General features: G+C 44.3%; 3 protein-coding genes across 3 annotated transcripts; 2 read left to right on the top strand and 1 right to left on the bottom strand.

The window, feature by feature from the left end:
- Positions 1-731: 731 nt before the first annotated feature.
- farsb (phenylalanyl-tRNA synthetase subunit beta) lies at positions 732-9,673 on the top strand. Its single transcript, XM_078793061.1, has 17 exons — positions 732-876; positions 1,289-1,344; positions 1,957-2,111; positions 2,189-2,261; positions 2,387-2,502; positions 3,058-3,208; positions 3,293-3,401; positions 3,593-3,663; positions 3,759-3,820; positions 4,098-4,149; positions 4,234-4,295; positions 4,423-4,630; positions 5,128-5,208; positions 5,291-5,383; positions 5,577-5,694; positions 6,069-6,221; positions 9,441-9,673. The coding sequence occupies exons 1-17, from the start codon at positions 819-821 to the stop codon at positions 9,590-9,592; spliced, it is 1,770 nt and encodes a 589-aa protein (XP_078649187.1). The 5' UTR covers positions 732-818; the 3' UTR covers positions 9,593-9,673.
- Positions 9,447-11,344, top strand: LOC144899691 (elongation factor 1-beta-like). Its single transcript, XM_078793062.1, has 2 exons — positions 9,447-9,588; positions 9,753-11,344. The coding sequence occupies exons 1-2, from the start codon at positions 9,569-9,571 to the stop codon at positions 10,510-10,512; spliced, it is 780 nt and encodes a 259-aa protein (XP_078649188.1). The 5' UTR covers positions 9,447-9,568; the 3' UTR covers positions 10,513-11,344.
- On the bottom strand, positions 10,344-19,933 carry sgpp2 (sphingosine-1-phosphate phosphatase 2). Its single transcript, XM_058080400.2, has 5 exons — positions 19,667-19,933; positions 18,680-18,841; positions 14,563-14,742; positions 13,394-13,483; positions 10,344-12,434 (listed from the first exon to the last, which is right to left on the bottom strand). Exons 1-5 carry the CDS (start codon positions 19,871-19,873, stop codon positions 11,889-11,891), a joined length of 1,185 nt encoding a protein of 394 aa, XP_057936383.2. The 5' UTR covers positions 19,874-19,933; the 3' UTR covers positions 10,344-11,888.
- Between the last annotated feature and the right edge of the window lie 1,991 nt (positions 19,934-21,924).

The raw sequence follows: 21,924 nt of genomic DNA, 5'->3' as shown, positions 1-21,924 counted from the left end.
TGTCAGTGTACCCATACGTCAAGAAAGGCTGGATTTGGGGGAGATGCACCAGGAGCAGAGGAGGCACCGGTACAGATGGATCCTCCACGTGGGCTACAATGTTGCATTCCAGTCGTGAACTGTAGACAAGCCGTGTCTACACAGTAGAAAGTAAAAAGTCCCGTTTTCAGGTGAAAGTATTTTTGCATGGCAAGTGCAAATCAAGGGCGGCACAATCTGGAGGATGAGTGGATGCACATAATCCACGGCCTACTATTTTACACTAAATATCACCTCACTGCCTCAAACCTTTGCAGACAACCGCACGGCACGTGACACATCCTCAGTAACCAATTTCGTTTCAAGCATGTATTTTGTTTTTCTTTCAATCATCAAATAATTGTATGTAACAAGGGAATAACTATTATGTTGAAGTTACAGCCTGTGTGTGTGTGTGTGTGTGTGTGTGTGTGTTTGTATAGCGTTAGAATGTCACAAATAGTTTGTCATATCTTTGTTTTACGTTTCTAACCATGATCAATAAATCATTCAATGAGATTAAAAAATCTGCAATAGAATCTCAGATATCACAATTTGCAGTATGTACAAACGGTGGCTTTAGTTTTCCTACATTATACTTTTTTCACTTGTTTTGGTTATGTTTGTGTTAAAGTTTTCATATTCCTACACTTTTGAGGGACTGTTCAAAGTCGGTACTTGTCGAGCAGGAAATACTTGAAGAGCGATTTTTCCCGACAGTCAGGCATAATAACCGACAGCTAAAGCTGCCGGGTGGGGTCCTTTTCCACGAGGCTGAGGAAGCTTAGCACCAAACAAACATGCCGACTGTTGGCGTAAAAAGGGATCTTCTCTTTCAAGCATTGGGTCGAACCTATAGTAAGTCAATTATCTTTTCAGCACAATTAGACTAAAGTCTGGCGTGTCACGCGTTTTTATACTCGTCAAGACATGATAAAGACATAATAATGTGTACTTTCGAACCGGTAGCATCAGACGTAACATTGGCTAGCTGGCTAGCTAGGAGGCTAACCAATTGGCTTATTTATGTGTTTTGAATGAACCAATGTGCGTGCTCCTATTTTATACAAAATACTGTCAACGTCGACCATTTTCTGCCAACAACAAACTTGTTTGAAGGAGCTTTTGACTTGTTTCATCGGTTGTCACCGTGATTGCATCATCTTCGTTGTCAAAAGTGCAGAATCTCATACTGTCAAGCCATGTGTGTAGTACAAGTATTAGAAGTGCGTAAATAATAGCTTTAATGTCTACTTTCATTTTCCGTCAGCTGATGACGAGTTTGACGAGCTGTGTTTTGAATTTGGACTGGAGCTTGATGAAATTGTAAGTACCCTGTGACCTGATTTGATTCCTTTTTCATGACATGATGTAATGCTGAAAATGTAGTTAATACAGGAAGTCATCCGATTATGGCCTTCCATTCACACCACGTGTTGTATTATTTTAGGGAAAATTGGAAAATACACCCATGTTAACACCAAAATCATCTCACACTGTACACACCACATACACATGTGAAATGCGGTATTGGAAATTAATCATTTTAATGAAATTATAATAAAAATGCAATTATCACAATAGATTGTTTCACATTTTTAGAGGAACAATCTGTACAATGTGGTTTCACTTCCTGGGTGGTTGCTTTCCTTGTCTTTGGAGAACTGCCATTGGGAAGGTGTGCCTTCCGCGTAGACGACGTTCTTCCTCGGCGTAGTTACGCGCTGCTATCACTACATTTTTAAGTAATATGTGGTCATGCATTGGTACAACATATGTCAGAAACCGAGGACTTCCTGTGTAGGTGTACACATTTACATACCATTTAGTTTTTGCAAGTGGCATGTAAATATTGTATTGCAGGTTGCTGGTAAATGTGAGAAAATGTGAGAATAAAATGACATTTAACTCTGATGTACTGTATCTGTCCTGATGCAGACCTCCGAGAAGGATATAATTAGCCGTGAGCAGGGTGACGTGAAGGCAGCAGGAGCATCTGATGTCATCCTTTACAAGATCGATGTACCGGCAAACCGCTATGACCTTCTTTGTTTGGAAGGTTTGGTTCGTGGGCTTCAGGTCTTCAAGAATAAGTAAGACCTTGTGGAGTAGAGCTGTTGCTAAAGAGTTAGTTTTCAGTGTATGGAAAAATGTGATGCTCGTTGCCTAGGTTGGAGGCACCTCGGTACAGGCGTGTCAGCCCCAGCAGCGGGGAGCCTCAGAAACTCATTATCACCAAGGAGGTTAGTTGGATATTCATTATTTATATTTTATATGTAAATGGTTCTAGAATGAATGAGGTGCAGACATGAGTCCAACTCAAACGCATACATGGGTTGTAAGTCGGTGCTGCCATTGTTGTGTGCAGACAGCTGCAGTGCGCCCCTTTGCGGTGGCAGCAGTTTTGAGGAACATCACCTTCACGCAGGAACGCTATGATAGCTTCATAGAGCTGCAGGAGAAGCTCCATCAGAACATATGCAGGTAAGAAAGCTACAAATGTATTCTGCGATTGATTTACAGTCAACCTCTTGGTTTGTACGCCCCCAGTTTTCATAGGATTTGGTTTTCATTAAAAAAACAATTTTGCCTGTTTTTGTACACTCTCGGTTTTCGTACAGTATTGCACATAACAAACAGGTCAATTTTCCCTGTACTGTATAATTCAAACAAAAATCTAACTTCATTTCATGGCCAAGACCAGTGATCTACAGCTCAAAAAGTTCTGCTCTCTAAAGTCTTACATTTTTGTCTTTTCGGACTGCATAATTGCATGTTTTAACCTATGCTGTCACCTTCTTGGAAATATTTTTGGGACTTGTGCTTGTGCTTAACTGGCTAAATAAAAGTTGCGCTTTCAATATAGCAAACACAATAAACACCTCTTTGGGCAGTTATAGTTTACTGCAAACTCAAACTCATGCAAACTATGCATTATCTTGAAAAAAAAATGGGCCGATGATTTTGATTGACTTTCTCCCTCACTAAAGTTTGTCATGCAACTCAATGAAGCGATGCTTTCTAACAACCCCTGTGCAGGAAGAGAACCCTGGTGGCAATCGGGACTCATGACCTGGATACCATCTCAGGTCCTTTTACTTACACAGCCAAGCCTCCCGGAGACATCAGCTTCAAACCACTCAACCAGACCAAAGAATTCACTGCCACCCAACTCATGAGCCTCTACAAGGTGTTCATCTCGTTATATGCTTGGTCCAGTTGCGTTTTTATGTTGTCTTGATCTGTTACCCGATTTAGTACCCCTCTCTTTCAGACCGACAGCCACCTGAAACATTATCTTCATATTATTGAAGACAAGCCTGTGTACCCCGTAATTTATGACAGCAATGGCATTGTCTTATCTATGCCTCCGATTATCAATGGTAAGTGGTACTTTTTTCTTGCAAGTCTTAAAAAATAAGCTCGCACCAGCTGGGAAAATTTTAATCTTTCTTTGGAAAAAATAATAATAATGCAGAGATGCTGCATCTCCAGCATATTTCGTCACAAATTCCAAAGTGAAATTCAAGCCCAACTACATGATATGGTCTCCCTTGTCAATGTGTCATTCCAGGAGATCACTCAAAAATCACCCTGAACACAAAGAACGTATTCATTGAGTGCACCGCCACAGATTTGACCAAGGTACAGCTAAGTTGAGAGTCCACAGGCAAATGACCTTATTTTGATCAAGCAGCCCAATCACAGATATCCAAGTAAATGTCTCTCTTCTGCTCCAGGCAAAGATTGTGTTAGACATGATGGTGACAATGTTCTGCGAGTATTGTTCACAGCCTTTCACGTAAGTTGCATACACTGTTTGGTGTACAATATATATATATATATATATATATATATATATATGTACATATATATACATATGTACATATATATGTATATGTACATGTATATGTATATATATGTATATGTATATGTATGTATGTATATGTATATGTATGTATGTATGTATGTATGTATATATATGTGTATATATATGTATGTATATATGTGTGTGTGTGTGTGTATGTATATATATATATATACACTACTGATTTTGTTCCTCTCTCATTCTCCATTAGTGTGGAAGAGGCTGACGTGGTAAACCCTGATGGCACAACCTGCAAATATCCAGTACTGCACCCAATAGTCATCTTTCATACAAGTCACCCACATTTCCCTTTTCCAAATTGCCCACCGGTTTATTGTTTGTTTTAGGAGCTGGCCTACAGAAAGGAGAAACTGTCCAGTGAGTTTATCAATCGCAGAGTTGGCATCAAGTAAGACATTCAGACAGGCTCCCGAAATAGCCAAGTAGCCCACCACATGTACCGCTACTTTTTGTTGAAGGTTACAACCTGCTGCTCAGGTCTTCTTGAAGGTGACTTATTTGCTTTCACCTCACAGCGAGTCCACTGAGAAGATAGCCCAGCTGCTGACACGGATGTGCCTGCGCTCCCAGGCTACAGGCGTCGGTGATGAAATAGAGGTTGAGATCCCGCCCACTCGTGCGGACGTCATCCATGCCTGTGATATAATGGAGGACGCAGCCATGGCCTTTGGTTTCAACAACATCACCCGCACCACGCCGTCTACCCACAGCATAGCCAACCAGGTAACCGAATTTACCTGATGTGGATATGAGACCCCTCATCAACCATGTTCATGAAAGTCAATAATTATGCCTAATTACTTACATTTTTGTTTCTTTGGGTCTCCGCACGTCCGTCTTCCCAGTAAGTGTTGTAGCTCTGCCATCCCATTTGTTTCAAGTGTGCAAACCTGCTATGAAGGCATGTTTAGCCCTTAGCACTTACCCCTTACCACTCGCTTGAAGGAGAATTGGGACACCACTTGATTCTCATGAACACGCAAAAGACAAGGGCCAAAGGGTAGAATTGGGATTCAGCCATATTCCCTCCAGCATGTCCTAGTTGGACCCCGGGACCCCGTGGCCTTCCAGTTAGGCTGGCTGGCACCTGGTTTGATTGACATAGTAGTTATTGGTTATTTATTTCAACTGAAACGGTGACCGCCCCCCCAAAATCCTCCTGGTCGAGTGAATATAATGAAGCCAGGATGTCAAATGACTTGTGCTCTTTGTGTTTGTAGTTTCCACTGAATAAACTGACAGAGATGCTAAGACAAGACCTTGCAGCGGCGGGATTTACAGAGGCCCTTAACTTTGCCCTGGTAAAGTTTAAATACAGAAACACTCAGTTTACCCTTATCTTTGGAAAAAAATAATAATAATGACACAAATCTACTGACGCAGTGCTCCGAAGAAGACATAGCAGACAGGCTTGGCAAGAAGATCTCGGAGACCAGAGCAATCCACATCTCCAACCCCAAGACGGCAGAGTTCCAGGTAAACATACAACAATGTGTTGAAACTGTTTTTTTTAAACTCTCATTGCTTTGAACAATGCACTAAAAAAATGCTGACTGAAATTAGTTTTACCTGAAGTTGGGTTGTTTTTTTTCTCCACAAGAGGGCGATCTCCTACAGTCCAAAGATTGTAGCTCTGTTTTCAATAAAGACCATTCTGTTTCTCCACCAGGTGGCGCGCACCACCCTGCTGCCAGGTTTGCTGAAGACAATTGCAGCCAACAGGAAAATGCCTCTCCCTCTCAAGTTGTTTGAGATATCTGATGTCGTGCTGAAAGATGACACCAAAGGTAGGCACGTGGATGTGGGAACAAGTTGAAACATTATGCATTATTGCATTTTGTTCAACTACCTTACTGCTGGCTTATGCACGCGTATTTCATTCACTAAAGAGCTTTATTTGGTCATTTAGAAGTATGTAAAATTGGCTGCAAACACCTGATTATGTAGAAGTAAAAGTATAATATCCTGGCCAACCAGTGGAGATGAATGACACAGATGAAGCATTTAAATACTACAAGTCACGATTTTAAGTGCAATATAAAGTAAAGATAGGAAAATTGGAAAGCCATATTTTTCTTTTCTAATTTGGCATCTATTCCCTGGCCATTATGTCATTGGTTAAGCCCCACTCAGACTTACTGGCTGTCATCCCAACAAGCAGATGTCGGGGCAAGAAACAGCCGACGTTTTTGTGCTGTTTATTACAACAAGACCCCTGGCTTCGAGGTGATCCACGGACTGCTTGACCGTACCATGCAGCTGCTGGCGGTGAAGCCAAGCCGGGGAGACGGCTACCACATCCAGGCTGCAGAAGGTAAGGAACTTGGCTAAGCTGGTCTGATGCAATGTGCCAGTGCCCAGCTTTGGGTAGTAAAGACTGGATTTATGTCGAAAGGAGAAAATCCCAGGGACAGATTTTAGCCGCTATGCTATAAAGCTCATTTATTTACTCGGCAAGCCAGTGTGCAGATGAAAGTAGGTCATGGGAAGGTATTGCACGTTTGCTTGAGATTATGTAAATATATATGGCAGCTGTGCATCGTGGTGCTTGTTACTCGGGAATCCTGCAAACATTTTGGGAGGTCACATGCACGGCAGTCGTTTGCCTTCCCTCTTTAAGAATCTGCCAAGATGACCTTGAAAAAAGATGAAAGGAATTGTATGCAGCCGCTTCCTTTTAGCTGCTGCTTTGAATCTACTGCTCTCATCATATCCCGCTTCTTCCTGCTGTGGGTATGCAGATGTGACACACACTGGCACGAGTTGGTTGTCAGCTAATGGTATACGTTGCTAAAGTTTAGCTACAAGCCTTAGCTACCATCAAATGTATAACCTGTCATAACATAAGTAGAAATAGTTGATATGAGTGACATCCAGGAACCAGTTTTTATTTGTACCAAACATTTATGACCGTTGATGGGCAGTTTAATTTGTAGTTGTGAAGAAAAGAGACGTTGTGGTGTATAATCTGTTCTTTCAAACCACTATTGATAACACATGCTGCTATGTGCCTGTGGTGACCGTATACTTTTTAAACTTGTACCTAAAACTGTTCCACTCCTAAGGTCTGAAGCCTAGTGAAGCTCAACTGACTGTAAATAGATTTCAATTTCTGCAGGGACTTAAAGTATACGCACGATTTCATCTTGGGCCTCACCCCTCCCTTTTACTGTACATTCCCTTTAACAGCCATCAGTTGCTTTTGCTGCTCCAAGGTCACACTGCAGGGCAGCCACACAGCACATCAATTAGCTCAGGTGTCGCTGAATAAGAAGGTAAGGAAAGACGGACAAGATTCAAAGAAGGGAGTATTGGTTGCATGAGGGCTTGCAGGGGTGCTGCCGGTGCAGCTGGAGGTGAGTGTGTGTAAATCCTGCAGTGTAGGAGAAAATCTGGAGGTCACGTCACCTACTGCAGTACACAACACACCCACATAAGCATCCACTGGCCATCTGCACCATTGCACAGTATCCAAGTTCACCTGTCTTGTTCACCTTGCACACCGTTGGCTATTCCCTTGGTGCATCTGTCAGGATGTCTTTAACCCCTTTGCAAAGGCACTCGCCTGACACTAACGCCTCCTCTCAGGATGCTCGCATCAGCGGGGGGGGGCTCTGCACTTCCCTCATCATGGTTTGTGCCACAGTGATGCTGAATGGCTGAGATGTCTACAGATAGAATGTGTGGAGAACAGCAAACACTGATTAATCAACAGTCAGGAAGCTCAAAAGGAAACCCACATTTCACTTAACAACTTTGTCCAACGTGAGGCTTTGACCCTCAAAATGCAGCTGAAGCCACGACTTTGTCATCAGGCTCTAATTTTGTGGTGCAGGGTAGAGCACCGTGGTGCACACCACGCAGTGGTCGTTTTGTCCAGCGTAATTTGGTAGTCAGTTGGTAGCGACATACAATTTGCGTGAAATAGTATCATTATGATCAATCCGCCCACCCCAGTGGACAGTGTCCTGGTACATTGACCGTTTGTCTATTTAAGATGTTCCACAGCTATTTCGATTGCTGACACGACATTCTGGTACAAGTAGGAAGCCAACGCCAGTTCAATACAGGAAGTGAATATCATATCTTTTGGTCCTGTGTTGTCCGTCTACCATCCAGAGAAATGAAAGCAGTGGGCTCTGGAAATCATTAGTGCATGGGGATGTTGTCATAGCAACTGTTTTCTCTTGTGCTTTTCCTTGCAAATCAATCTGCTTCCTTGTCAGTAGTTTTGACATGACTCTCATTTCATGGAGGTAAAATGTATAGGCACACTTACAAATGGGAACCTCGGATTTTATTCCCGTGAAAGTGACGAGGTACAAAATGTAATTAAGGTTCCGTCACCTCGGCAGAGTTGTAACATTTATTATTGCTTTCTGCCCAGCGATGTTGAAGTAAAATCTACTTTTGTACCCTGCCTGCCAAGCTCTGCATCTCTTGTCACCAACGCCTACAAGCCAGTCTTCTGTGCTCAGACTTTCTGGGTTTGGGTTCGTTTTAAAAGAAGTTATTCGAGAGCTGAGCTTTGAAAGCTAATGTGGACAATGATTGACGTGCTGGGAAAAATGGAGGTAGTATGAGTGACAGTAGAGTACCACCTACGCTGCTCTTTGTTTCTTAATATGAAATAGACACAGGCTTACATGTCCGTTCATCCTGCCATTTTCTAGAACGCTTAGCCTCACAAGGGTAGCGGGCATGCTGGAGCCTATCCCAGCTGTCAAGATATTTTTTATATGTATATATTTGTTGTTAGTACATGAAGTAGGGGGCGAGTAGCTGGAGGTCAAATGTTTGAAGACGACATGAGTGACGGGCACACATTGTGGCGTGCCTTTCCTGAAAGCGCTGAAGCCACATAGACAACCCGTTGGCGTGCATCAGCGTTGATGTATTCATTCAAAGACGTTTAATGGTTCTTCTGATTGAAGCACCCAAAGTTCTCTTGCTCGTGCGTTCTCGTTTTTCAGATTAGATTGTGACTTTATTGTAGGAATTGTAATTCCCAAAGGGAAATTCACTTGATGCTGTTGTGGAAACATAAAACACTTCTAGTATTGACAGCACATGAAAATAATTTGACAATATAAGAGAAACTTTGTTTAATATTAATTTTGTTGCTGCATAACATACATTAAACGTAACTCTTAGAAAAACCATTTCCACAGGGAGGTATGCTCAACGCATACACAGTGCTCAACTTTTTGAAAGGGAACTTTTAATAGACTAAACAAGTCATGCAAAAACCTATAAATCTATAATGTCAATTTTGCAAAGTATTTCATCAATTTAGGGCTCGTCCTGTCCTGAATTGAGTCTAAACTCCACTTTGTCAAGAGTGTTTCTCCAGTTTTTCAAGGTCATTGTATGACTTTACAGTTTTGCTTTGAATATGTTGATCATGGTTTGAACCAAAATAACAATTGTAACAAATATTGTAGGCAAACAATTGAACTTTGTGTGCATGTAACAATATGAACACAATCGGGTTGGATGGAGCCGCTCATCCGTCCTTTCTTTTGTCTTCCAGATTCCACTTTTTTCCCCGGGCGCTGCGCAGAGATCTTTGTCCAGGGGAAGAGTGTAGGCCGTCTCGGGGTCCTCCACCCACACGTCATTAGCAATTTTGAGCTGACGCTTCCCTGCTCCGCCGTAGAGATGGACATCGAACCTTTCCTGTGAATTTATCTTCCTGTACTTTCACTAGTTCATCATTAGTGTGTCAGTGAATGACGGCAATATAAACACCATCCCTTTTATTCACTGTGTGTTTGTTCAATATCTGCTTTGCATTTTCCTCTAAAGTCGGCTCATGCTGTGTTGTCGCCTTTGGTTCTTCCAGTGGCCACACGGCTGAAACGCGCCTCACACACGAGGTTCCCATGCAGGAAGTCATCAAGCACAAGTTCCCCACTCAAGTCAAACCCTCACGAGCTGCGACCTCCACCAAAACTGTGTTTGGAGACTTGAGCACACTCGTGGCTCTCAAAAGCGTAAACGATTTCCTGGCCGACAAAAGCTACATGGAAGGCTTTGTAGCATCTCAGGCTGATGTTGCCATCTTTGACGCCATCCCCTCTCCTCCTCCACTCACTTTGTGCCACCTTCTGCGCTGGTACAACCACATCAAATCCTTCCACAAGGAAAGAGCTGACCTTCCTGTCGTTAAAAAGCAGTTTGTTCTCCCAGATACTCCGCCCACCTCCTCCAACAGCGACGAAGACGTAGATCTTTTTGGCTCAGATGATGAGGCTGACAGTGCAGAGGCGGCCAGAATCAAGGAACAGCGACTTGCCGAGTATGCTGCCAAGAAGTCCAAGAAGCCAGCTGTCATTGCCAAGTCCTCCATCCTTCTTGACGTCAAGCCCTGGGACGACCAAACGGACATGGCCAAGATGGAGGAGTGTGTCCGCGGCGTCAGCATGGACGGTCTGTTGTGGGGGCAGTCCAAGCTGGTCCCGGTGGGCTATGGCATCAAGAAGCTGCAGATAGGATGTGTGGTGGAGGATGAGAAAGTGGGCACAGATGTGTTGGAGGAAGCCATCACCGCCTTCGAGGAATACGTCCAGTCGGTGGATGTGGCTGCTTTCACCAAGATATGAATGCATGGGACCCAGCCTGTACAAGAAGCTGAGTTTACACTTGGCAGGTTTGCTTCGGTCAAAACACATTCTAGTGCAGTTTCTCTGACGGCTCTTATGCAACAATCCAACATATTGAAATCTTCTCAGTGGAGTGGGCACCAACCTTTTGCCATTTGCCTGCTTTAAAATAATCTCTTAACCACAGTTGGTAACATGCTAGCCGGAGGTAATGTAATGTCCAAAATGTGTATATATATCTTGAGCCAGTGACGTACAGCGGCATGAATTGCTCCACCGACTATAGTCTGAACCCTAGCGTGACTGTAGCGCATACAGACATATTTGGTCTGGACCAGACTGTACCGGGCTAAAACTGAACGTCCCTAGTTGCAAAAGATTCTCGTCTGCACACAATCCCAATAAAGCCCTCCTACAGTTGAGCCCTTAAATCCTTTATTTAATATGTACAGTATGGACTGTCTGATCTGAAGCCGTACCCTCTAGCTCACCTTAGGAAGGGAAGCTGTCCGACCAGGTCTCCTAAATGGAGTCTGACGAGTACACCAGCATTCTTTAAAACTTCACTGTTCACTGAATTTACAAAGTATGCAACATTTAATTGGACATGTTGAAACTTGCAGTTTTAATAGAGTTAAAGTCCCTCTGTCAGGAGGTTTCTGCTGAACTGGTCCTGTTTTATGGCTTTGCTGAACTTAGGTTGGTCTCGTTTGAATCAGCTGATTCTAAAACATTTGAGGAAAACCAAAATGTACAATAATGGAGACAAATGTTCCCATAATTTCCCCCAAATTTGCATATTACTTTAGTTCTACATGCAAAAAAACAATGAAACATAAATGATGAATGGATGGAATCTACTGTTGATGCACACATTTTGTACATCCAAGCAAAGATGGCAACTAGTGGCGGCAACTAGTGGCGGCAACTAGTGGCGGCAACTAGTGGCGGCAACTAGTGGCGGCAACTAGTGGCGGCAACTAGTGGCGGCAACTAGTGGCGGCAACTAGTGGCGGCAACTAGTGGCGGCAACTAGTGGCGGCAACTAGTGGCGGCAACTAGTGGCGGCAACTAGTGGCGGCAACTAGTGGCGGCAACTAGTGGCGGCAACTAGTGGCGGCAACTAGTGGCGGCAACTAGTGGCGGCAACTAGTGGCGGCAACTAGTGGCGGCAACTAGTGGCGGCAACGGTGTCCATCGCTGGTTGTCGTGGTTGCGCACGTTCATACTTACCCAGCTTGAGTTAACAGGATAAGTTTAACAGGTTAATAAGAACAAGCTACTTCAAAACACCATCATAAAAAGTACATATTTATGACACTTAAATACTACAGACTATAAACATTTTGAATTCAGTACTTGTGAACTTTGATTCATCACAGTATCCCCAGTAGAATGAATATTCTGTTGACCAGAAAAGAATGAACAAGTCCAACACTGGCATACGTGGCAAACTTGCTCGGCACTTCGATCTCTTTCCTCCTGGTGGCGGACTTGTCGTTTTCTGGAATGTTGTACCACCAGTACAACAAGTATAAGCTGGCTGCTTTTATCGCCTGCCGGGTTCCAACTAGCGCAAACACGCCAACAAGGAAGCGGGCAGTGCCCAACGCCAGTGTGTGTGTTGTCAGTGGGGGTAGGGGTACGGGCAGCACCCCTTGGGGGTCAAACGTCTCCCCCAACTGCTCGTTCATCCAATACCCAACAGAGCATCCGGCCCCGACTCCAAGGATGGTGGTGGTGTCCCCCCTCGTGGTGCTGTAGTGTTCCAGCTGTGGGTACGTGAGGCTGAGGAAGAAGGGCACGACCAAGGCCGCCATGGGAGAGACACTGCTGCTGAGCTGGAACTGGTCAAAGGCTTCCCAGTACGGGTAAGTGGCGTACATCACCAGTGCTGAGATCAAAACGCCACAGATAACATCCTGGAAGAGACAGTGGAAATACACACATGGTATATTTCATTGCTTGTACCATGTTACCATGTCACCATGTTACTATGTCACCATATTACCATGTCACCATGTTACCATGTCACCATGTTACCATGTCACCATATTACCATGTTACCATGTTACCATGTCACCATATTACCATATTACCATGTCACCATATTACCATGTCACCATGTTACCATGTCACCATGTTACCATGTCACCATATTACCATGTTACCATGTCACCATGTCACCATGTCACCATATTACCATGTCACCATATTACCATGTCACCATGTTACCATGTTACCATGTCACCATGTCACCATGTCACCATATTACCATATTACCATGTCACCATGTCACCATGTTACCATGTTACCATGTCACCATGTCACCATGTCACCATATTACCATGTCACCATGTTACCATGTTACCATGTCACCATGTTACCATGTCACCATGTCACCATATTACCATGTTACCATGTTACCATGTCACCATGTCACCATGTCACCATGTTACCATGTCACCATATTACCATGTTACCATGTCACCATGTCACCATGTTACCATGTCACCATGTTACCATATTACCATATTACCATGTCACCATGTCACCATGTTACCATGTCACCATGTCGTGTTGACCTGTCTAGTATGCCAAAGTAAAACTTGACTCACTAATGACATCTATATGGAAACCAGATTAGTGGGCTATACGTATTCTTAGCGTGCAAAACATTGGAGGTCTATGTCCAAACCCCAAACAAGAAAAGTTCTATTTGGAGAACAATGAATGTCTTTGAAAGTTCCTCCACACAGTTTAACTAAACATATGAATAATGTATCCTGTAATGACCTTCAATGTTTAATGCTGCATGCAAGCGCGCGCGTGTGTGTGTGTGTGTGTGTGTGCGCGTGTGCGCACAGTAGGACGAGCTCACCAAAACCGAGTGCATGCCCGTGTAGAGACGGCTCAAACACACCATCGTGGACAATGTCACAGCCATCAGCAGACCCACCTCAAACTGGAACTGGCACAAACACACAAGGTGAACTAATTAAGATCAGCTGATGACTTTTGTGAGTTAATATTCTTTTTCTCATCCCGGCTTTTTTTTTGTGTAGCTGTGACATACGGTTGTAGAATGGCAGTGGCCACCCCCCGTATCTTCCCTGCACCTTCACCTACGGTCCAGTTCTTCCTCCTTTACAATAAGAGTGAGCTTCATACGTTCGTCCACCCTGCCCTCCCGTCCCCTCCCGTCCCCTCCACTTCCCTGCCCTTTATCCCGTGTCTTTTCCTGTCCTTGGCAGCTGGAAGCCTATTCACTCCGTTCATGAAGAGAAGGTTTTTGTAAAATGGCCACAAAGGATGAGGGGGACAGGAGGGGGTCGCTCTGTGATTGACTGCAGTGACCTCTGACCTTCTCAGGGAACCTTGTAAGTTGCCCCGAGGCCCCCTGCAACCCGCCTGTGGAAACCCTGCAGGAATCTGTGCCAAAGTTAGCCGTTAGCTATACTGTATTTTGGTGTTTTGAGCTCGGGGGAGGATTCCCCCCCATGAGAGAAAAGCCGGGGGACCAGACTCAGAGTCTCAAATGAGCCCGTCCTTCATTGAGACCTAGTCCATGATTGTTTTATTGACTTGCTGGAGGAGTCCTGAAGAGGAAGAGGCGGGAAGGGGGGGATGTAGACTGACAGTCATGGACTCTGTTGAGTCCATCAACGGGCCTAAGCGGAGCTCCAAGGGTGTGGCTGATGGAGACGGATGATGATTGGTGGCCAACAGCTCAGCGAGCACGGTTTGATGGGCAGCCGGGAAAATGCATCGCGGTTGCCCTTTCACATGGAAGTCAAAAAACAGGAAGTTGTCAGCGGAATGTCCAACAACTCAAGTCCCAGTCCAGCGTGTTACGTGTTCCAGCGTATACCTTAGCGCACTTCCTACCGCCATCGTGGGACGGCGACTATTCTTCTCTCGGGCTGATTCTCCTGGCAGGTTTGTGTGAATTTGGATTTCATATGATACTTTGATATGATACTTTGATATGATACTGTCATTTTAAACATCATGGAACCTTGTTTCCTTCCAGGTTTCGGTGATGCTCACCTGGATTCTAGCGGGGGCACTGAGCAACAATGTGAAGGAGATGGCGGTGGCGGCCATGGCGTGGGTCGAGGGGAGGCCATACTCGGCGTCGACACGTGTCTCCAGTTTGACCACCGGCGGGGAGAGGGGGCGGGGCAACTTCAGCACGTCCTTCATTACCTGGCCGATGTACATCACCAACTGCAAGGGGGGAAACACATCCGTGGTGAAAGACTGGTTGGTATTTACCCAAGTTGTGTTTAGGTCGGCCTCTCAAGACTATGAAAACGTGTAACTACGTCTTTGGTATTGAATGTATTCCAAATGTTCAAAACAATCTGAAAGCAAACATCTTACCTTTGTTATATGTGACAGCAACTTAGTGTAATATGTCATAATTAGGGCTGTCAATCAATCAAACAATATTTGATTGTGATTAATCGCATTTTGTCCATAGCTAACTCATAATTAATCACAGATAGAAAAAAGTTTTTATCATAAGTAGGGGAAATGTCTTTGTGGTAAACGACTCCAAGGATAATTCCATCAAACTTTATGGAAAAGGACATCAATTTGGGAACTATTGGCCGTTATGTATAACAATACAGTCAGCAAGCATATTTCTGTATTGCTATATTCTGTATTTCTGTATTATTAGCATATTTGCAAATGTTCAGCAAATCCAAAATGTGAGCGAGTGAGACCTCTCACTCTGACACATGCAAAGCTCATTGAATTTGAAATAATGAAATCAAAGTCCACACATAATGTGAAATGAATGTACAACGTACCAAATCAAGGAGGGTGTAGTTGATGTCCCGTGGTGTTCATCATCATAACCTCGTCTAATTTCCACACCATTAAGTAACAGTCATGGAAAAGGAAGCTGTGAAATCCCGATCAGGCCATGCTCTAAAGCCAATGAATAAGTGATCACCGTGCCCACTTGAGTGAAGACGTGATATAAATATCATCAAACATACATTGGATATGTACACTATATGTTACATATACGCACGGTAGACGTGTGTCATGACATGGCTTGGTATGTCCTGTACTGCATGAATGTACTCCAAACGTGCTATTCTCTCTTTTTGTGTCTCTTCCTCAGATGCCCTGAGAGAAGCCGCCCACTCAGCTCAGGTTTATTTAAAGCGTTGCCTTGTATATTTCATGAATGGCTGCCATGGTGAGTGTCGGTGCAAAGAGAGACCAATGTGCTTGTTTGAGGGACAAAATACAAAGGTTAATATTACCAACTATACTAAAACTAGCTGGGGGGGGGGGGGGCAGATTTACCAAGTACACAACTGAATATTTATTGAATATAGTGTATTAAAAAAGATGTGCCACACTGGGATCCATGGGCCAATACAAAAACAAGCCGCTGGCTGTAAATGGCCCATGAGCCACACTTTGGACACCCTTGACATCGTACAATACAATGACGTCTTTTGAGCTTTGAGGTAACTACGTAAGCTCTGTTGTTAGTTGAACAACTCATGAACAGAATGCCAAGCATCCATCCATTTCCTAGACTGCTCGTCCTCAGTGGGGTCACTTGGGAACTTTTTTAGACGTTTTAGACGTTTTAGAGTCAAACGTCAAATGTCAAACTGCATTATGAATTCTGTGTGTCTTGTGCGGTCAAACTTGAGAATAACGTTATTGCAGTGCAATATTTGCATCCACCTACACAACTCCTCCACACAGACACACAATGACCGGGGGGGGGGGGCATGTGGAGCCCCTGAGGCACGCCCGACCTCGTCTATTCGCCACGGCTGCATTCATACACCAGCCAACCACGTGGTGCCCGCCACAGGCTTCAACAATGCAGCTCAAGTGCGTGCATGATATGGTACCCCGCCCTGCATGCCCCCTTTTCACCCACCACCAACACACATCACACATCACACTCTGCCACCACGCAGCCTGTCACTGGTGCCTTTGTGTTAAAAGGCTGACCTATAGGGACCGTCTGGTCATATTCTGGTCATATGAGGGAGTTCACCACAAGTGTGTGTGTGTGTGTGTGTGTGTGTGTGTGTGTGTGTGTGTGCGTGTGCGTGTCTTTTCTAATTGAAGCCAGGGTGGGTGGAGCTGGACTTTGATCTGTCAACATGAGGAAGAATGTGTGTTGAGTTCAAGGAGAGTGATCCAAACACAATTTAACGTGCTAATTGAAGAGTTCAAATGTTTTAATGCACCTCCTATAGAATATTTTAATATTTATAATTTATAATAATATTTTAATATACACATATTTTGAACTATAATAAGTCAATAAAATGTTTAAACCATTTGAATGTCACGCACTAGTGATAACATAATGCAGAATTTACTTCAATGATGCACACAACCACAAGGATGATGCCTTTCCAACCTCCATGCAGCTAAATGGTAGTATATTGGGATCTAGTACATTTCTACAGTACTGTATACTACAGTAAAGTCATGTGGCATTCGGGGGGGGGGGGTTCTTTATACAGTGGAACCAGTTGAAGTTGACCAGCTGGTCAAGTCAAAACCAACATACACGGTTGTCCGCTTTTATCAACATGATTGACGATTGGGGTCAATGCAGTGAAAAATCAGTTTATGCTGATGTATTGTTAACGTTATCATTGCTGCTCTATTTTTGCCAAAGCGAGTATGTGGTTACTCCAAAATGGATAGAAGAAGGTAGGAGGGTGGGAGGGGCAACAGGAAATGAACTGCCACTTCCCTTCAATGCTTCGGCGTACCGTGTAGGTACTGTATTGGTACCGTATAGGTACTGTATAGGTACCGTATTGGTACCGTATAGGTACCGTATTGGTACTGTGTAGGTACCGTATAGGTACCGTATAGGTACTGTGTAGGTACCGTATTGGTACCGTGTAGGTACCGTATTGGTACCGTGTAGGTACCGTATTGGTACTGTGTAGGTACCGTATTGGTACCGTATAGGTACTGTGTAGGTACCGTATAGGTACCGTGTAGGTACCGTATTGGTACTGTATAGGTACCGTATAGGACCCAAAGTCCTTTTTTCCTCTCAGCTGTTCTTTCTCCCCCCTTTCCGCAACTAACTAAATGCCCCCATTTCAATTTTGCACGACTGGTATCCCCAAAGTGGCCGTGTAAACGAGCAAGTGACGCTATTGTTGCAGATATGGACGGGCGGGCGAGAGCCAGTTGGAAAGCTGCTGACTTAAACGGGTTGCGTAAGCAGGAAGGCCTTTTTAGCAACAATAAGCACTCGTGCTACGTTTGCTCATGTACACGTCATAAAGTTCATGCAGGCACTTTGCATTGTTGTGCGTGTGTGGGGGGGGGCATAGTGGAAAGACCCCCTTAAACATTGCATTTGTCTATAAGCACAATGGTGGGTCGGTGTTAGCAGTGCACGGTGATGCGCCCCCAGGGAGGACAACCCCAATGGTGGACCCAGAGAGAGAGAAGGCACAGTGCACTGATGAGGCCAATAAAACACTCTGCTGTTCCACCAAGGGGAGGAGAACCAGAGCAGAGCTGGTAATGGCTAACTGGGGGAGTGGGGGGGGTTGGTGTGTTTACTGGTGAGATGAAGAGAGCGTAAGTGTGTGCGTGAAGTAGAAGAGTTCATCCAGAGGCCTGGAGAAGCCAGGATGAGAAAAGAATGCTATCTTGTGCCCTGAGGGGCACCACAAGGGGTTCAGACACGGGGCACTCACCAAGTGCTGCAGGGACGTGACACAAAGGGCACCGACTCACACTGCCTGTCACACAAATGTCAAAATCTGTTTACAGGCGCAGTCTGACAAGTTTTGTGACGTCGTCTTCTTGAAGGTAAAAACTATTTCCTTCTGATGTCTCATCTATAGCCCCTCAGTCCTGGGCCCCAGAAGCCTGGCCTTGGTGACCTTGGTGGCCTTGGTGGCCCTGGTGGCCCTGGTGGCCCTAGCCTGGGGATATATCTACATATATGGTGTGTGTATATACGTATATGTAGTATATAAGTACGTGCATGGTGTCATAGACAGGTCACTGGAAGGGCTAGAAGGATGAAAGAGGTTGAAAGGTGAAAGGATGGAAGGACCACAGCGAGAAGAGAGGAGGCTTTGTCAAAGGGAGGGACATCAGACAGAAGGACAAGAGCATGGTGAGGACTCACAGCCCATATGTTGATGAGGCGTCGACACAAGAAGGGGTCCAGGTTCCAGTGTATAGTCGGCAGACCGGTGATGTAAAAGACCTCGTGTCCCAGGCCAGCCGAGAACAGGAAGACGATGTGCAGCGGCCAGTTCCTCACTTCATACTTGGGCCTGATACAACCCTGCCGCAAGATCAAAAATAATCATCACATCATGAAGGGAGCCCGAGGAGCGTGATCAGAGCTTGCGTGTCAAACCGGGGACCGCCATTTCCTGCTTTACGTTGGGATGGTTTCATAGAAATGATTAGAAAGACTGAAAAGGTTCTATCAAGTCAAGATGTGGAACGCTCACTCAAGAGACGATGATGGAAAAGTTGCTCCTCACGTAAGATGATAAATGGAGAACCGGGGCAGCAGAGCCAACCTGCCCTGGCTGGCGAGGCCTGGAGGGCGTGTCGGCTGTCATGCTAACGAAGGTGCAGTATGAGTGCTCCATTAAAATGCCACACTTTCTAAGTATACTGTATACTGTAATATATATATATATATATATACGGTAATATACGTCTAAGTATGAACTGTGGTTTAATGTGTCTAAACACCAACTGATGCAGTGAAGGCACCACTTGTAGACAAAAAGATCAACATCGTACTATCGTACTCAACATGTCACCTTACAAACGACTAAACGAGTGCAAACAGCAGCAAGACAAACAAGAAAAGCCAGTTGTAGCCACATCAACTATTGCTGATAGTTATGAATGTTTGCAGGTATTGGGGGGGGGGGTCTAGTGTAGAATACACTATACTTCAATATATTTGGTTTTAAATTGTTCTTAAATCCATACTTGATATCAGTGTTTTTTATTGTAGATTTTATTCTATATAATTGTATTCAAAATTAAGACAATGTTTAAAAAATAGTTTTGTGTAAATTGTAATTAAGCTATGATTCCCATATTTAAATATACAGTACTCTCCCTACGTGTCCATCATCATACGTACATTTTCTTCATATTTGTAGTTGGAATTGCTGTCCTGGTACTTCCGGGTTGTCTTCTGCAGACCACCCGATTGGTCCATGTGGTCCGGGGTTCCAGCTGGCGCCGCCCCCCGTGTGTGATGAGCCGCATCGACCAGGAAGAGTCCGCATCGCCTCTGGAAGCCCGCCACCAGGTCCGAGTCGTGCAGGTAAGCCAGGGCGTCCAGCATGTCAGGTGTGGTCCACCTTGACTTGGCTTTCACTCCAAATGACGCCTGGCTGGCGTCAAAGCGCCGAGCTGCACGGGGGTGTGGTTGATGCGCATCACAGGTGTGCGCAGCGGGGCGGTGCTAAGGAGTGGCGCTGAAGGGGCGTGGCGTCTGTGTCTCATGAAGACTATTAAAAAGGTAATAAAGATAACGAACGTACGGAGCAGTAGAGGACTTGCAAAACCTCGGGATTGTACTTGAACGTGATCGCGTGATTGGCAGGTGTGACAAGTTGGCTCCTCCCCGTCAGGAACTTTTTTTGGACGTTTTGTGACGTCACTAAGGTGCGTCCGCGTGAGGCCACAATCAGTAGCAGTAACCAGGAAATACGATGATTGGCAGGGTACTTCATGTCTTTTATAGACTTCAGTTACATTATTGTTGCCAAAACTCAAAACAAAAAGAGTATGGGTGTCCAAAGTGCGGTTTGGGGGTCATTTATGGCCCATAAACTCACTCCCCAAAATCTATTTATACGCCGTCTGCATTTTGGGGGGCAAGAGGCCAAAAGGGGTGATGATGCAAGTGCACAATAAATGTTTTCATAAAATACTCCATAAATGTGCAGGTTGGCTTCGGGGCAAATCTGCTGTCTTCTCTTTGAAGGTTCCTTCCACGACCATGCTTCCTCGGTTGCAGCTGATCAACCGATCAACAATGGCATAATCATAGACTGATGTTCTCTGTGCTTTGAAGAGTAAATCACGGGTTTGTTTGTGATAACTTGAATATGATTGATGGTGGCATCTGACAGGGCTGCAGCTAGGAATCCAGCAGAGGGCGCTGTAGCACAAGTCCATTCACTCAACATTGGTCAGCAGGAAGATGCTCCGACAAGAAGTCAGTCTTTTTTGTGAGTACGTTACACTACACTTAAAAAATATTCATTCCGTCATTCATTTTCACCAGCCAATCCCAGGGCACATATAGTCAAACAACCATTCACACTCACATTCATACCTATGGACAATTTGGAGTGGCCAATTAACCTAGCATGTTTTTGGAATGTGGGAGGAAACCGGAGTACCCGGAGAAAAGCCACGCATGCACGGGGAGAACATGCAAACTCCACACAGAGACGGGTGGAATTGAACTCGGGTCTCCTAGCTGTGAGGCATGCGAGCTAACCAGCGGCAGGAATCACGTGAAGGTAAAGACATGACACATGACAGGAAGGAGGAAGTGAGCGAGCGTGGAGGAGTGTAGCGTGCAGAAGGTGGCCACGCCCACACACATTTCAACTGTAAATGTGAAAATGATAAATGCCTCATGGTGTTACATATGAAAATGAATTGTTGTTTCCATGTTAAACAAACAATATTAGTGACGTTTATGCTGGTATGGCTCTTTATATATTTGAGCTGATACAAAAGCAAGAATATTGGTATCATCTTGGTAGGTTTGATACCAAAACGTGGAGTATAGGCCCCTATATTAAGGACGATCCTTGACTATATTAAGGACGATCCTTGACTATATTAAGGACGATCCTTGACTATATTAAGGACGATCCTTGACTATATTAAGGACGATCCTTGACTATATTAAGGACGATCCTTGACTATATTAAGGACGATCCTTGACTATATTAAAGACGATCCTTGACTATATTAAGGATGATCCTTGACTATATTAAGGACGATCCTTGACTATATTAAAGACGATCCTTGACTATATTAAAGACGATCCTTGACTATATTAAAGACGATCCTTGACTATATTAAGGACGATCCTTGACTATATTAAGGACGATCCTTGACTATATTAAAGACGATCCTTGACTATATTAAGGACGATCCTTGACTATATTAAGGACGATCCTTGACTATATTAAAGACGATCCTTGACTATATTAAAGACGATCCTTGACTATATTAAGGACGATCCTTGACTATATTAAGGACGATCCTTGACTATATTAAGGACGATCCTTGACTATATTAAGGACGATCCTTGACTATATTAAGGACGATCCTTGACTATATTAAAGACGATCCTTGACTATATTAAGG

Source organism: Doryrhamphus excisus, linkage group LG8 (assembly GCF_037039965.1).
Source record: "Doryrhamphus excisus strain RoL-2023G ecotype Guam linkage group LG8, RoL_Dexc_Guam_v1.1, whole genome shotgun sequence".
Lineage (NCBI taxonomy): Eukaryota > Metazoa > Chordata > Actinopteri > Syngnathiformes > Syngnathidae > Doryrhamphus > Doryrhamphus excisus.
This window is presented reverse-complemented; position numbering and strand designations above follow the sequence as displayed.